Source organism: Oncorhynchus kisutch, linkage group LG19 (genome assembly GCF_002021735.2).
Source record: "Oncorhynchus kisutch isolate 150728-3 linkage group LG19, Okis_V2, whole genome shotgun sequence".
In the NCBI taxonomy this organism is placed as follows: Eukaryota; Metazoa; Chordata; class Actinopteri; order Salmoniformes; family Salmonidae; genus Oncorhynchus; species Oncorhynchus kisutch.
In genome coordinates this window covers 35,845,025-35,863,396 of record NC_034192.2, presented here as the reverse complement: position 1 = coordinate 35,863,396, position 18,372 = coordinate 35,845,025, and the positions used below count along the sequence as shown (strand labels likewise).

Sequence of the window (18,372 nt, the reverse complement as noted above, 5' to 3'; positions counted from 1 at the left end):
GGGAACCTGCCTGCATTGTGTGCTGTGCATCTAAAGATGATATTTCCTCTTCTCTTTCCTCCTCTCCTTCTTATCCTCTTTCCTCTCCTCCCTCTTTCTCTCCCTTTTCTTCTATTTTCTTCTCCTCTTCTGTCCTCTGCCCTTCCTCTCCTCTTGTCTTTCTTCCCCTGTTCTCTCTCCTCTCCTCTCTCTTCATCCCTCCTATTTTCTCCTTTCCTCTCTATCCTGTCCCCTCCTCTACTCATCTCCTTTCTCCTCTCTGGCTCCTTTCTCTCCTCTCCTCCCTGTCAAAGGAGCAACACTATGGCAACAGTGAGTCATCCTCTATAACACAGCCAACCAATTAAACGCAGAGTTAGTCTTATAAAAAAAAAATCACCTCTTTTGCCAGGCAACAACCAGTGGCGTTCCAGAACTTAATTTACATCAGGAATGACCTGCCGCTCCATGCAAGGCAGCCACACGGTAATGTCATGGCACACTGAAAGAGGGCATGTAAGATTGTGTGAATATGTGTCATTGCTATGACTGCACATAAATGCATAATCATGTGAATGCATGAATTCTTTTAGTTTCATTCACGTGAGCAGGAAGCGACATAAAGTAAGCTGTTGAATATTAGTATTTTATTATTCACTGTGACATCCACAGAAAATGAAACTGAAAGTGAATTTGCATTACAGCACAACATGAACTACAGTCACATTGTTCTGATTAAAGCTTTGTGACAATGCACTTAGCTCATAGTGCCTGCAGTGTGTGTGTGGGCGTGTGTGTGTGTGTTCATGCACCAATGGTTAACCCATTAAGTGACCCGAGGGCAGCCGCCCAGTCCTCTTTTATAATTAGAGAATCTGTCAAGCAGGGTGGATGTGGACCATTCTATCCTTATATACTGTGTGTTCACTATTACTCACTTCAGGTGAGTCACAACGACAGTCGCTCTGTCAGCCACAGTGACAGAACAACACCACAGGCCTTTTCCACACACATGTGGCCGCACATGTGCAAGCATGCATGGAAAGTGACATAAACAGCATTACTATAAACTTTAACCAACCTCACACAGAGAAAGGAATCAGGCACACAGAATCTTGAGAGTGGGTGGAACCCCATCACCTGAAGGCATCCTGCTCTTTTAATGGCAGTGTCTCACAACCCTTCAGGCTTCCACTATAACCCCTACACACACACACACACACACCTTTCAATCCCCACATTCCGTTAGCAAGATTAGTCATACTGGGCCAGTAGACTGACTCGCCCTCAAGGGGTCTGAGTCACACTACCGCCGCCTGATAGTGCTTCTAATAAACCTATTACACCATATGACCTCTGACCCCACAGTAACAAGGTTAGAGGTCACCTACATCTCAGCCCTCTGGCATTCCAGCTATGAATGAGTCTCTCTGTTTGTTTTGGTCTTTCTTTTCAATTCCCTATTCCTCTCTCCCTCTTTCTCTCTCTCTCGCTCATTCTTTCTCTCTCTCTCTCTCGCTCATTCTTTCTCTCCCTCCATATCCTGTCAGTACTGCCCTCTCTCTCTCTCTCTCTCCATCACTCTATCCCCCATCTTCGGTTTTCACTGTGGTCTCATTGAATTGAAACACTGTGTTGTTACTACGTGGTTGCTATGTGTGGCCTGTTGTCCACTGTGGTGTATTTCATACATAGTTTATGGACAAGATATGACATTGATTTTTACCTGGCCACTGTCTCAAATGCTATCTTTTCAGCATTTGTGGCACAAATCCGATGCAAGCCAATGGTTTGCTTGGTTCGCTTCGTCACATCATCTATAGGTAACTTCATTGAGTTACACAATGCATTTTTAGATACGTTTGGATGATTTGGACCCGCAGCCTTAAAATGCTAATCCATAGACTGCTTATAGGGTAAGGAAACCAACATGTCATTTTGTAATTTGGGTGAACTCTCCCTTTAATGAGAAAAGAAAGAGGAATCCATTTTGTTTGCATCTAGAAACCTACAATTGTAGTTGGATAGAAACATTAACCTGTTACCTACAGAAGTACTGTAGGTACGCCAATAGAACAGGGTCATGGTTTCAACCAGAGGGAACAATGTTTACGTTCCTTATTCCTGCCTGGAGCAGAGAGAGGTGGAGATGGGCTGTACAGATAGAGTGACTCAGATTTAAATGTCTCATGTTTAGTCTCTTTTTACCAACTAACTTCCCCTCACAAGACTGTTACATTGCACTGTATCGCCCCCTTGTGTCTTTTTAGTAAACTGCAGGGGAAGAGGTGCAATGCAGAAAAGGCTGCTGTGAGCAGACATCGGGAAAAGAGAGAGATTGTGTGTGTGTGTGTGTGTGTGTGTGTGTGTGTGTGTGTGTGTGTGTGTGTGTGTGTGTGTGTGTGTGTGTGTGTGTGTGTGTGTGTGTGTGTGTGTGTGTGTTGTGTGCGCGCGTGTCTTTGTGTGTGTGTGTGTGTGCGTGCATGCGTGTGTTGCTCAGCAGAAGGAAAGGTCAGACTCAGAGACAGTGCTGAGCAACATACAGGAGAAGGAGGAGGAGAAGCGGAGATTACACAGACCTGCCAACAAGAGGGAGATTGTAAGTAAATGAAGTCATTTCATGTGTCAACATGATCTAGCCATGTGTTTCTAGGCAACGATATGCAAGTCATCTTAGTAAGATGGGAATGCAGACACACACACACACTAGCTCTCTCTCTCTGGGCAATGTGCCTGGTCCTGGCTGTGCAGTAGCAGGGGGATGCTCTCTTTCTGTCTCTACTCTGGGCTACTAGCCAGGACTCTGGCAGTGTGCTCACTCACATGTGTGTGTGAGAGCATTAGCCTCTGGTACCCAGCCAGCATCCTGGCATACAGCGAGCGTGTGAGTGTGTGTTTGTGTGTGTGTGTGTGTGTGTGTATATGAGTGTGTGTTTGTGTGTTTTTCTCGATGGAAAGGGTTTCTGTTGGTTTCACAGCTTGAATAATCCTGGTGTGAATCATCTGTGGTAATAGAGCTCTTCTGCCCAGCGCGTTTGAGGCTTAAATTAAGCCAGAGCACATGCAAACACACACACACAGATTCTGCACATGGTGTGGAAACTGTTTTATACGCAGCCATCGTCTCTTAAGGTTTCCATCTCCACCAAGTGAAAATAAAATGTTTATCCCTTGTGCAAATGGTGTCGTTCATTGTCTGCAGAATACAAAAGTAGAGTTTCTCTCAGATTGAAAAAAAATCTGTTTTTATTTTCCATGAAATCAGATGAGTTTTTCTCAGGTTATGCAGGACATCATTTCTAAACATACGTGTTTTCAAAAAAAGGTTAAGTATAAAAGTGTATCCCATTTGTGTTAGTTGTCATTTGTGTAAGGACATCATGTTTCACAGGCATCTGTAGATTGAGTATGAATCACACTTTACTGCTCTAATGATGTTTACATATTTGAATGTTTACTTTTCTTACTCAGACTATAGAACATACATCAATTAACACTCACGGATCTGTCTTTATTTCCTAAAATATAGAAATAACAATGGGTAGGCTACGGTACATACTGTGTACATCCTGAATGATCTGGTGAAAACTGAGTATCCAGTGTAATGCTAATGCTAGCAGTGGCTAATGCTAGTGAGGACTTTGACTTAATGCTAGCTGTGATTGTGGCTAATGCTAGGTGTAACAATGACTGAAGCTAGGTCTGAATGTAGCTAACACTAGCTGTAATTATGGCTAATGCTAGCTGTAACAATGACACAAATATAACTGTGATTGTAGCCAAAGATAGTTATACTCCAAGCTTACAAGGATTCCCTGGAATATTATCAACAGTAAAAGCTGTTGCATTTCTAAGAGGCTGGGCTCCCACTACAAACTGGAGCCGTAGGGTAGTGGTTACAGAGATGGATTACCTACAAATCCCACACAGGGACACACACAAAGCACACAGCCTCACCTCCCTGCCTGCCTGGCCACTCCATTTCAAATACTTGGGTGAGGAGAGAAGAGAGAGTATTCAGGCGGTTTGAATTGGTAATGTGAAATGAAGCCTGCCTAGATAAGGTCAGCAGGATGGGAGACTCATAATAATGTATAATGTGAAATGATACAATAGAAGAGGCCATCGGTGTGATGTCCTTGGGTGTGGAGCACATGAGGCTGCTGAGGAGAGGACAGCTCAAAATAATATGGCCTGAACAGAGCAAATGGAATGGCTTCAAACACCTGGAAACCATCTGTTTAATGTATTTAATACCATTCCACTCATACACCCGATCCTGTTCTCCTGTGGTGTGGATGATCATAAATACGGATCTGGTGTGGGGATCTGGTCTGGTGTCAGTGTTCTGCTGGGATCACCTCCAGGATGATCTGGACAGATCTGTTAAAGGAATCTGACGACAGAATAAAATACACAGAAAAACAATTATGATACCATTGTGGTTAGGACAAGATTATTTGCAAAGTGTCCAAATGGACACATTACTGGTATTAATGCAGCAATTACAATAGGATGCAATGCAGAAAATGTATGTATAGTTGTAATCAATGCATGTATAGTTTCATGGTCCACTGAAGCACTGATCAATCCTTTGCAGTCCGTATGTCAGTAGTATGTATGATTTTCAGTGTTATGTAAAGTCCATGTAATGGCTCCTACGTGTAGGTAGCGTGTTACCTAAACTCTTCTGTAGCCACTTGGGTCTGCGGTCAAACACAATGAAGATATAGTAGGCTGGGATTCCTGTTAGTGAGATGGCGAATCCTATCCCTGTGTTGACGGGGTCGGAGTAGAGAGAGAGGAACACCATGAAGAAACAGGTGAGGGAGAAAATGGCTGGAATGAAAAGAGGAACCTGGGGAGAAAGACAAAGAAGTACAAAGGACTCAAGGATCAATTCCGTAAAGTGTTCATTAGTTGACTAAGACAGCCATCAGACAGACCCATGCTCTATTTGTGCGTCCATGTGTGCAAGATGCTTGATTATGAAGTGGCACCGAAGGAGAGGTGTCATCATTGAATGTGAATGTGTGTCTGTGACTACATGCCTGTCTGTGCGTGTATGTGGGTATTTATGTGTTCACGTGTGTTGGACTGACCTTGAAAGGACGTGGCATGTCAGGGCGCGTGTATCTCATGTAGATGAGGCCCAGCACAGCCACGCCAATGAAGAGCCAGCGGAGGAAGCTCATGAAGTTCAACAGGCTGTAGATATCTCCCACAAACAGCTGGAACACCGTCATGGGGTACTGGAGGACACACACAGAGAAAGAACACACATACACACACGCAGAGAACACACACGGATCCAATGAGGATTACGTAGAGATGCTAAAAGGTCACCACAAAGCATGTTAACAGTTAAACATGCAAACGATGAGTACAGGAAGGAATGCAAAGTATTTATTGTGAACTCTAAAAGAACAGGGCCCAGATTCACAGATTTGCAAAAATTTAAGACGCTTCTTAAGAGAAGAAATACGAAGTTAATTCGTAAGTGCAATTCCTCAACAATATCTTAAGATTGAATGATTTTCTCATGAACTTCTCAAATATCTTCTAACGAATCTTCTTAAAATGTGTGTTGCTAGGCAACCAATTTAGCTATATAGCAATGGCAATCATTTTAGCATATTTCTTACTGAGATTACGGTTCTAAAACCTGTTTAAAATAATCAATACTGAAACTTTCAGATAAAGTTTGTGTGAATTAAACATGGTCAATTGCTTTCATGAGCTTTTTCTCTCACTGCCCTGAGTTTAAGACAAGGGTTTAGCTTCCAAGAACTTAATTTAAAAAAAATCTAATTTCTTCTTAACCTTTTGCTTAACATAAGAAACATAACATAAGAAACAGCGCAAGAACATTTCCAATAACCTTTTAGAGCAATAGCAACTTTGCTTAACTTTCTTCTTAAGTCTATAGTTAGGGAAAAAATGACAGTGAAAAAGAAATTGCTTCTTAAGGTTCTGTGAATCCGACCCCTGATCTGTGTGTATTTTTTAAAATGTTTATCTGACCAGAATGATGACGGCTGCCAAAGGTGTGTGTCTGCGGACGTGGATCATGGACAGAACCTCAGGGAGATGGCCTTCTCGTGACGCCACATAAAACATTCTAGAATGACCAACACAATCTTCAGGGTTACATGAGAAAATGTGAACTACTATCAAAAACAACACTTCATCATCGTCAGAGCCAAAAAAAAGCACCAAAAAAATATATATATATATTGTATTATTGTCACATACACTGGAGAGGTGCAGTGAAATGTGTTGTTTTACAGGGTCAGTCATAGTAGTACGGCGCCCAAGAACTCACTCTTCTGTTATTCTTCTATTAAAGTTGGCAGTGTCTAAGTAAAGCAGTGTCAGCTATTTTGTTTTCACTATACCACTATACTGCGTATTCTATGTTCGACCTCCACATCCAAACTTCTGCATAACACAGTTTGGCAGTTGAATGAAGAAAAAAAAAGTGGCGAGATTCCTCACACACAGTTGTGTGTCAGGGAGTGAAGGCATTTTGTCATTCTCCTTGGCAGGAAAAGCTAGCCAAGGCTGTGTGGTTTGACACCTGTGTTGACGCAGCCCACCTTGAGAAAGCGAACAAGCAGCCGTTCATCGTACCGAAGCACGACAAGGCTACAAATACCGGCACTGCCACCGAAAAGTTCCCCATCGTCTTCTCTGCAAATGTCTGCACACACAACAGAGAGAGAGAGAGAGAGAGGAGAGAGAGAGAGAGATAAAAAAAAGTATGAACCAAACAGGGACAAAGAGATACAGAGAAAGATTCTCAATTCACTGAACATCTAGTTTAAGAACATAGGTAGCTAAATGCATTCAGTCTTTCCTTAAGAGCAGCATCACCGACCTTTTAAACTGTAATGAAACAAACTCCTTTAAAAAAGCCTGATCAGATCAGAGCCCTTTTAGTGAATGAATCTCCCCCGACACCAAACTGGCCGGGAGAACAGCGTGCAGACTAATTTTAGGCTCTGTCTAAGACTATGCAATTTACACTGGACCTAATGTAATTATTATTGAGAGGGATGGGCTGTGTGGAATCACATTAGGCCATACTGGGAAGCATAGGTGTTGGGCTTGGCGTCCCACTAATGATGAAAGGTTAAGTTTAAAGTGCAGGAAAGCAACACCGATCAGTCACTCCTCAGAGCTAGATGGAATTAGGCCCAGATGAACGAGGTCTAAGACTGCAGTCATTACAGCTCAAGTGTATCAATACATCACACACAGAAATCTATAGGACTCGGGGGGGGGGGGTGTAGTAAGATCAGTGTCAATGAAATTGGCCGATAGACAGAGGGTTTGTTAGATGCCTTACCACGGCGACGGATTGCGAGGCCAACAGCTCCTCTGCTGACATTACAGTATAGTATGCCACATTGGTCAGCACGTAGCAGGAAGTGACTATCGCCATGGAGATACAGATGGCCAATGGCACAGTCCTGAGGATATGTACACATTTGAGACCGACAACCAAATCAAAATATAACTTGATCTCACCTTACGATGAGGCAAACCTGTGTAAATGAGATATGAAATGAGAAACTCACTTTTCTGGATTCTCCACTTCCTCAGTCACAAAGTTAAGGTAAAACCTGTCGGATAAAAGTTAGAGATTTACAACAATTTGACATTAGGATATAGATAACAAGAGCTCATGACAAGTCAATAATGCATTATACCTGTCGGATTCATGCAAAGTGTCACCTAGAATTAGATATAAGAGCTAGTCACGTTATAAGAAGTCCATACCTACCACCCAGAATAGGCGTACATCCCAGAGTAGAAGGCCAGAGGAAGACCTGTGAGCTTGATATTACTGACGTCAAAAGCATTCTCAAAGTTCCTAGTCTCCCCTGTGTGCACACAAACACAGAGTGAGACACACACACAAACAGAATGACACACACACACACACACACACACACACACAGAGTGAGACACACACACACAGAGTGAGACACACACACACACAGAGTGAGACACACACACACACACAGAGTGAGACACACACACAGATTGACACACACACACACACACACACACAGAGTGACACACACACACACACAGAGTAACGCACACTCACACACAGAGTGACACACACACACACACAGAGTGACACACACACACACACAGAGTGAGACACACACACAGAGTGAGACACACACACACACAGAGTGAGACACACACACACAGATTGAGACACACACACACACACAGAGTGAGACACACACACACACACAGAGTGAGACACACACACACAGAGTGAGACACACACACACACACAGAGTGAGACACAACACACACACACAGAGTGAGACACACACACACAGAGAGTGAGACACACTCACACACACAGAGTGAGACACACTCACACACACAGAGTGAGACACACTCACACACACAGAGTGAGACACACTCACACACACAGAGTGAGACACACTCACACACACAGAGTGAGACACACACACACACACAGAGTGAGACACACACACACACACACAGAGTGAGACACACACACACACACAAACAGAGTGAGACACACACACACAGAGTGAGACAGACAAACACACACACAGAGTGAGACACACACACACACACACATAGTGTGACACACACACACACAGAGTGTGACACACAGACACACAGAGTGAGACAGACACACAGAGTGAGAGAGACACACAGAGTGAGACACACACACAGAGTGAGACACACACACACAGAGAGTGAGACACACACACACACACAGAGTGAGACACACACACACACAGAGTGTGACACACACACACAGAGTGAGACAGACACACAGAGTGAGAGAGACACACAGAGTGAGACACACACACACAGAGTGAGACACACACACACACAGAGAGTGAGACACACACACACACACACAGAGTGAGACACACACACACAGAGAGTGAGACACACACACACAGAGTGAGACACACACACAGATTGAGACACACACACACACACACAGAGTGACACACACACACACAGAGTGACACACACACACACACAGAGTGACACACACACACACACACACACACAGAGTGAGACACACACACACAGATTGAGACACACACGCACACACACAGAGTGACACACACACACACACACACACAGAGTGAGACACACACACACACAGAGTGAGACACACACACACACACAGAGTGAGACACACACACACAGATTGAGACACACACACACACACAGAGTGACACACACACACACAGAGTGACACACACACACACACACACACACAGAGTGACACACACACACACACACACACACACACACAGAGTGAGACACACACACAGAGATTGAGACACACACACACACACAGAGTGAGACACACACAGAAGTGAGACACACACACAGGGCACACACACACCCACACCAGAGTGAGACACACACACACAGAGTGAGACACACACACACAGAGTGAGACACCCACACACACACAGAGTGAGACACACACACACACACAGAGTGAGACCCACACACACACACACACACAGAGTGAGACACACACACACAGATTGAGACACACACACACAGAGTGAGACACACACACACACAGAGTGAGACACACACACACACAGAGTGAGACACACACACACACAGAGTGAGACACACACACACACACACAGAGTGAGACACACACACACAGAGTGAGACACACACACACACACAGAGTGAGACACACTCACACACACAGAGTGAGACACACACACACACACAGAGTGAGACACACTCACACACACAGAGTGAGACACACACACACACAACAAACAGAGTGAGACACACACACACAGAGTGAGACACACCACACACAGAGTGAGACACACACACACACACAGAGTGAGACACACACACACACACAGATTGAGACACAACACACACACACAGAGTGAGACACACAACAACACACACACAGAGTGAGGCACACACACACACACACAGAGTGTGACACACACACACACAGAGTGACACACACACACACAGAGTGACACACACACACACACAGAGTGACACACACACACACACACAGAGTGAGACACACACACACAGATTGAGACACACACACACACAGAGTGAGACACACACACACACACACAGAGTGAGACACACACACACACACAGAGTGAGACACACACACACACACACACAGAGTGAGACACACACACACACAGAGTGAGACACACACACACAGAGTGAGACACACACACAGAGTGAGACACACACACACACAGAGTGAGACACACTCACACACACACAGAGTGAGACACACTCACACACACAGAGTGAGACACACTCACACACACAGAGTGAGACACACACACACACACACACACACAGAGTGAGACACACACACACAAACAGAGTGAGACACACACACACACAGAGTGAGACACACACACACACACAGAGTGAGACACACACACACACACAGAGTGAGACACACACACACACAGATTGAGACACACACACAGAGTGAGACACACACACAGAGTGAGACACACACACACACACACAGCGTGAGGCACACACACAGAGTGTGACACACACACACACAGAGTGAGACACACACACACAGATTGAGACACACACACACAGAGTGAGACACACACACACACACACACAGAGTGAGACACACACACACACAGAGTGAGACACACACACACACACAGAGTGAGACACACACACACAGAGTGAGACACACACACACACAGAGTGAGACACACTCACACACACAGAGTGAGACACACTCACACACACAGAGTGAGACACACTCACACACACAGAGTGACACACACACACACACACAGAGTGAGACACACACACAAACAGAGTGAGACACACACACACACACACAGAGTGAGACACACACACACACACACACACACACACAGAGTGAGACACACACACACACACAGATTGAGACACACACACACACACACACAGAGTGAGACACACAACAACACACACACACAGAGTGTGACACACACACACACACAGAGTGTGACACACACACACACAGTGTGACACACACACACACACACACACACACACACAGAGTGTGACACACACACACACACAGAGTGTGACACACACACACAGAGTGTGACACACACACACACACACACAGAGTGAGACAGACACACAGAGTGAGACACACACACACACACAGAGTGTGACACACACACACACACAGTGTGACACACACACACACAGAGTGTGACACACACACACACACAGAGTGTGACACACACACACAGAGTGTGACACACACACACGCACACACACACAGAGTGAGACAGACACACAGAGTGAGACACACACACACACACACACAGAGTGAGACACACACACACAGAGTGAGACACACACACACACACACCGAGTGAGACACACACACACACACAAACAGAGTGAGACACACACACACAGAGTGAGGACACACACACACAGAGTGAGACTCACACACACACAGAGTGAGACACACAACAACACACACACAGAGTGAGGCACACACACACACACAGAGTGTGACACACACACACACACAGAGTGACACACACACACACACAGAGTGACACACACACACAGAGTGACACACACACACACACACACACAGAGTGAGACACACACACACAGATTGAGACACACACACACACACAGAGTGAGACACACACACACACACAGAGTGAGACACACACACAGAGTGAGACACACACACACACACACAGAGTGAGACACACACACACAGAGTGAGACACACACACACACAGAGTGAGACACACACACACACAGTGAGACACACACAGAGTGAGACACACACACACACAGAGTGAGACACACTCACACACACACAGAGTGAGACACACTCACACACACAGAGTGAGACACACACACACACAGAGTGAGACACACACACACACACACACACACACACAGAGTGAGACACACACAAACAGAGTGAGACACACACACACACACACACAGAGTGAGACACACACACACACACAGAGTGAGACACACACACACACAGAGTGACACACACACACACACACAGATTGAGACACACACACAGAGTGAGACACACACACAGAGTGAGACACACACACACACAGAGTGAGGCACACACACACAGAGTGTGACACACACACACACAGAGTGAGACACACACACACAGATTGAGACACACACACACACAGAGTGAGACACACACACACACACAGAGTGAGACACACACACACACACAGAGTGAGACACACACACACAGAGTGAGACACACACACACACAGAGTGAGACACACACACACACACACAGAGTGAGACACACTCACACACACAGAGTGAGACACACTCACACACACAGAGTGAGACACACTCACACACACAGAGTGAGACACACTCACACACGGAGTGAGACACACACACACACAGAGTGAGACACACACACAAACAGAGTGAGACACACACACACACACAGAGTGAGACACACACACACACACACAGAGTGAGACACACACACACACACACACAGAGTGAGACACACACACACAGATTGAGACACACACACACACACACACACAGAGTGAGACACACAACAACACACACACACAGAGTGTGACACACACACACACAGAGTGTGACACACACACACACAGTGTGACACACACACACAGAGTGTGACACACACACACACACACAGAGTGTGACACACACACACACACACACACACACACACAGAGTGAGACAGACACACAGAGTGAGACACACACACACACACAGAGTGTGACACACACACACACAGTGTGACACACACACACACACACACACAGAGTGTGACACACACACACCGAGTGTGACACACACACACACACACACACACAGAGTGAGACAGACACACAGAGTGAGACACACACACACACAGACAGAGTGAGACACACACACACAGAGTGAGACACACACACACAGAGTGAGACACACACACACACACACACAGAGTGTGACACACACACACAGAGTGAGACAGACACACAGAGTGAGACACACACACACACACAGAGTGAGACACACACACACACAGAGTGAGGCACACACACACACACACACAGAGTGTGACACACACACACACAGAGTGAGACAGACACACACACACAGAGTGAGACACACACACACAGAGTGAGACACACACACACACACAGAATGAGACACACACACACACAGAGTGAGACACACACACACACACACACAGAGTGAGACACACACACAGAATGAGACACACACACACACACACACAGAATGAGACACACGCACAAGAAGGAATTACACAAACACCAAACAATATCGATTCTAGTTGATTGTTTGACTGGTGCATTTTTCTAAGTATATCAGCATGGGTATGTGTAAGAATGCACCCCCAAGAGCATTCCAATACAATACACACATATGTAGTGTATTTCTGTCTAATGGAACACACTTCCAAAGGGGCAGATAATAACCCCCTAAAAGTCTGTTAGCTATGTATAGGCCTGCAGCCACTCTGTAGTTATTATAGCCTGTAATGTGTCGAACAGGTACTCTGTAGCCATTACACACCGCGGAGTTGCGTTTAATCGTCTAGTTAAAGTACACCTGGTATCTGTGGAATGTCCCTGTAACAAACAAACAAATATAACCCTATACCACAAACAGGGTTTCGAGGTTTTTGATGAGAGCCAAGAAAGAGTGTCAGATTCAATGTGATGTGAGCATAAGCATGCCATTTGTATTGTTTTAATCCAGTGTCAAATATATGATGATGGTCGTGGTGATGATGAGGATGATGATTCATGTGATAATGAGGATGATGACGATGATAATGATGATGAGGAGGAAAGTCATGATGATGATGATTAATGTGATAATGAGGATGAGGATGAATGTCATGATGATGATGATGATTAATGTGATAATGAGGGTGATGATAAGGATGAACATGATAATGACAATGAGGATAAATGTGATGAGGATGATGACAATGAGAATGATGAGGATGATGATGGTGATGATTAATATGAAAATGAGGATGATGACAATAATGAGGATGATAATGATGATGAGGATGAATGTGATGATGATGATGATGATTAATGTGAGGATGAGGAGGATGATGATGAGGATGAGAATGAGAAGGATGAGGATGATGATGGTGATGATGAAGATGAGAATGATGAGGATGATGATGAGGATGAGGATTAAGATGACGAAGGCTAACCTTTGAAGAGCATATAGAGGCCAGGTACGATGATGGTGGCGACAGCCAGCAGCTTGCAGAAGGTGAGGAGGATCTGAATTCTGTTTGTCCAGCTCGTACTCATACTGTTGAGATACATCACTGACGCTGTGGAGTAGTACACACACACACACACACAAACACACACACACACTCACACACACAAACACACACATACACACACACACACACACACACACACACACATACACACACACACACACACACACAAACACACACATACTTTATGTGAAACTGACCGGTATCTTACATTCAGCTGAACCATCTCACTGATAAGCACTAAAATCCTATATTCCAAACGTTTGTTCAATTCAATATAATACTGTAGCATAAATCTTAGACGTACTTATTCCTATAGAGGTGGCCAGTTTGATAGCAATCTCTGGCACTCCACACGGCATGAATATGGGCTCCAGGATATATTGTCCGAAGGCCAGGGATATCACTGCCAACCCTGCAGGTCTAGAACAAACAACACCATCACACACAGACCCCAAAACACTGACCCAAAAATACACATGCAGCAAACACATCGATCGGAAATGCTGACTCACAAAGCTGTGAGATCTGGGGCAGCATGCACTGTTCAGAGTGTTGGGGAGCATTTGACCTCTAACTGACCTGTCTTACACAACCTCACACTTGTTTATAACAGTCAATTAACTGTTATTACTGGTTACTAACTCAAAGATGTCTGTTAGGTTCAGTTGAGACAAAAAAACATAAAAAAATATATATGATTATTATTGATATGAAATGGATACAATAGAAATAAAGTACATTGAGTAAATACATATAACTAAAGGTACTCTGTGTCCAGAATGAAATGGAAAATGTTATGTATTCAGAATATCTGGAACAAATCTGGTCAGACATGTAGAAGCTAATAACCGTCAAACTTAATTCTCAGAACACTGACACATTATTACACTACACAGCAGGTAGACGTACACACTAAGTATTCCAAAATAGCAAACACACATTTCTTCCACACGTGGAAGTGAATAAATTCCAGTGTTTTCTATTGATCTTGGCTCTAATTAGAATCTAATAACTGTTTCCCAGTCTGTTGGCTCATCCCCGATCACTGTTCATTCGCCATATACCCAAAACCATACGTCCCCCCTAGCCTGATGATACTCTGTAGTACAGTATAGTATAGCAGGTTTGTTTACACTGCTCTGCTAACACAGGTATCAACGGACCAGGATGGGATCAGAGAGGCTTTACTACCTGTACAACGCTGAGATGAACTCTAGAATGCCCCTCCCCTTCTCACAAACAGACAGTATAGAGTGATGTGCACACACTGTATTGCAAGTGTCTACCCCACTTCCTGCCTCTGTCTCTGTCACACACGCAAACACACATACAAGATACACACACAATAAATACTTTCACACACACACACCTGATGGCAATGATGTCAGCCCAGAGACGTATGAAGGCCATCTGTGGTCCAAAGGCCTCCAGAATATAGGTGTAATGTCCTCCAGATTTCTTGATGCTGGTTCCCAGCTCTGCATAGGACAGGGCCCCTGGGATAGGAGAGAGGGAAAGGTTTAGGACAGGAAACTGGCTACCCATCTACAACAACAAACAGGTAAGTGGCTACTGTAAGAGGAAAGTGTGATTCCTTGTATTTTTCATTGTATGCATTGTACAGGTCTGTAGGACCTAAATTTCCCTGTTCCCTGTTCCCTGTTCCCTGTTCCCTGTTTTTGCTGAGAATTTTCCAGGAGATGCAGATGAGCTTCGTGATTTACATAAATTGACTGAATACCAACACTAACACATGGCTATATTAACACTATTGCACTTTTCATGTAACCTACTTTTGGCCAGTTAATAGCCTAGCCACTGCTCAAGAAACATAAATGTTAAAATGATGTTGCTGCAGGATTATTTTGCTGTGACAGTATTGGTCAAATTACAGGGACACTGTAGGATTTTGTCATTTTAACATGTCTGCGTGCAATATGAAGGAAGTTAGTTAGCATTGACTCAAACTACTGCTAACTTCCTAGTTCCTAGTTGCAGAGAAATAAAAATGGTATCCATGCGTTCATCTGACTCTGGGTAAGGAGTATCCCTTTAAGATCCTACAGCTCTGTGTGTGTGAGTGAGTGAGTGAGTGAGTGAGTGAGTGCGCGTGCACTTGTGTGTGTCTGTCTGTGTGTGCGTGCGTGCGTCAGAGCGAGAGAGAGAAAGAGAAAATGCAAGATAGGTTAACGTAAAAGGTAATTGAGGTTTCAGCAGTTTGATGGTTAGTTAGAAGGCAGTAGCTAGAATAACGCTGCTGTAATTACAGTTTCATGATGAAATAATACTAGGGTAGAAGCAGAAGCTTTCCCATAGCAGCAGACAGTTAGCAAAGTTCATCCATCCCCCTAAGCTTTAAATCACACTCATTGTCTCAAGAAATCACACTCATTGTCTCAAGAAAAGCTGCTTTACAAGTTTAGCACTTTGTTTAAGGAGGCATCAGCTCTAGTGTCTTCAACGAAGGGGAAGCAAGGGAGTCGTAACCCAATAGACTGAACTGCAATAAAAACACTAAAGCTCCTTCCCCGTACCTTCAGTTCACTCGCATCATAAAACCACTCTGCACACCTTTACTCAGGTCTGTCTCCACTCTCCCTCCCTTTCTCCCTGAGGAGGTGGGGTGTTGTCGTGGCGACAAACACGTGTGACTCACCAAACAGAGACAGTACTCCACAGGCGATCCACACCACCAGAGAAATTCCAACACTCCCAGAGTTCTTCAAGATTCCCTTGGGAGAGATGAAGATTCCCGCGCCGATGATGGTCCCTATGATGATGGAGATTCCCCGAAGCAGGGTCACCTTCTTCTTAAGCTCTACCTTTCCGTGCGGGGAGTCAGGGTCCTCTTTTGGGACAGGGGTATCCCCTGGGTGTCCCCCATTTTGGGGGGTGTTGTTCACCCCAGTCCCCTCACCATTAACTGACCTCCTGGTCATCCTTGAACTCTCTTACACACACACACACACACTCACTCACACACACACACACTCACACACTCACTCTCTCTAACACATGCAGTGTTTCTCACACACGCTCTCTTCAACACAAGATATGTCATAAACAAGCCCCTCACATTCTCTTCTGGCACGCTAGGTCCCAAATCAACCTTAGTGTTTTTCCTTCTGTCTTCAGTGACCTGCTGTTGGGACGACAGAACAGTAAGTTACTCTGACAAGGTAGGTTGTTACTGGTCCTGCTGTGCAAATAAACTTCTATTACTGGGAGCTAGACCAATCCTCTGGGGAATGGTCTCTCCTCTCTCTCTCTCCCTTTCTCTCTCTCTCTTAGGCACACATACACATACACACGCACACCCTAATCTCGCTCTGAAGCCCCACTCATTCAGTCGATCTCTCTTTCACTCTCCCACTTTGTTACACTACCCCACACTATTGTCTCTCACCCTCTTTTGTCTGTCCTCCACTAGTTCTGTCTGTCTGCCTCGCTCTATGTCTCTCTCTTCAGCATTCCCTCTCTCCCAGACCTTGTATTATCTGGCTGGTCCCTGTGCCTCCCTGAAGAAGCAGTCTGGTAGTGTTTCTGTTGTGAGAGGTGTTTCGCTGATACCCTCTGCCTCAGGATGTATCTAAATAATCACCTGAGTGGCAACTCCACACTCCCCCTTTGAAGGCTCCATCACAGTTCTCCCAAAACAAAAGGGGAACAAGAAACTAGGTTCTGTCACCCAACGCTAGCTGCCTGGCCAAACGCCTCTGACGTCACATGACGCATGTGAATCATCATAAACGCCTACGGTCTGGACTTGTCGTTGACCACATTTACCACAAATACCCTTGTGAATACACACGGCTTCCAGTAAGATCATACACAATACCACACCAAGCAAACATTAACAACCAAGTAATGACAAAAGCAAACAACCCATTGATTCAAGCAAAGTTTCAAAGTTATAGGGGCGTGCCACAGGGGTTCTCTGTTGACTCGCTGGAAGGCAGATGGAACCACCAGCATACCTGGGTGATTCCATCTATTGGCTCTGAAAA

General features: G+C 44.9%; 1 protein-coding gene across 1 annotated transcript; it reads right to left on the bottom strand.

The window, feature by feature from the left end:
* Positions 1 to 3,207: 3,207 nt before the first annotated feature.
* Positions 3,208 to 18,227, bottom strand: LOC109910249 (cystine/glutamate transporter). Its single transcript, XM_020509380.2, has 13 exons — positions 17,772 to 18,227; positions 17,022 to 17,507; positions 15,735 to 15,861; positions 14,670 to 14,785; positions 14,285 to 14,410; positions 7,769 to 7,868; positions 7,563 to 7,607; positions 7,331 to 7,454; positions 6,579 to 6,682; positions 6,004 to 6,100; positions 5,082 to 5,231; positions 4,660 to 4,837; positions 3,208 to 4,375 (listed from the first exon to the last, which is right to left on the bottom strand). The coding sequence occupies exons 2-13, from the start codon at positions 17,302 to 17,304 to the stop codon at positions 4,320 to 4,322; spliced, it is 1,506 nt and encodes a 501-aa protein (XP_020364969.1). The 5' UTR covers positions 17,305 to 17,507; positions 17,772 to 18,227; the 3' UTR covers positions 3,208 to 4,319.
* Positions 18,228 to 18,372: the final 145 nt, after the last annotated feature.

Coding starts and splice junctions, on each gene's coding strand:
- LOC109910249 (XM_020509380.2), bottom strand. CDS start 17,304: ATGACCAGGAGGTCAGTTAATGGTGAGGGGACTGGGGTGAACAACACC. Junction 14,786..15,734: donor GCTGACATCATTGCCATCAG/GTGTGTGTGTGT, acceptor TGTTTGTTCTAG/ACCTGCAGGGTTGGCAGTGA. Junction 7,869..14,284: donor CCTCTATATGCTCTTCAAAG/GTTAGCCTTCGT, acceptor GTGTGCACACAG/GGGAGACTAGGAACTTTGAG.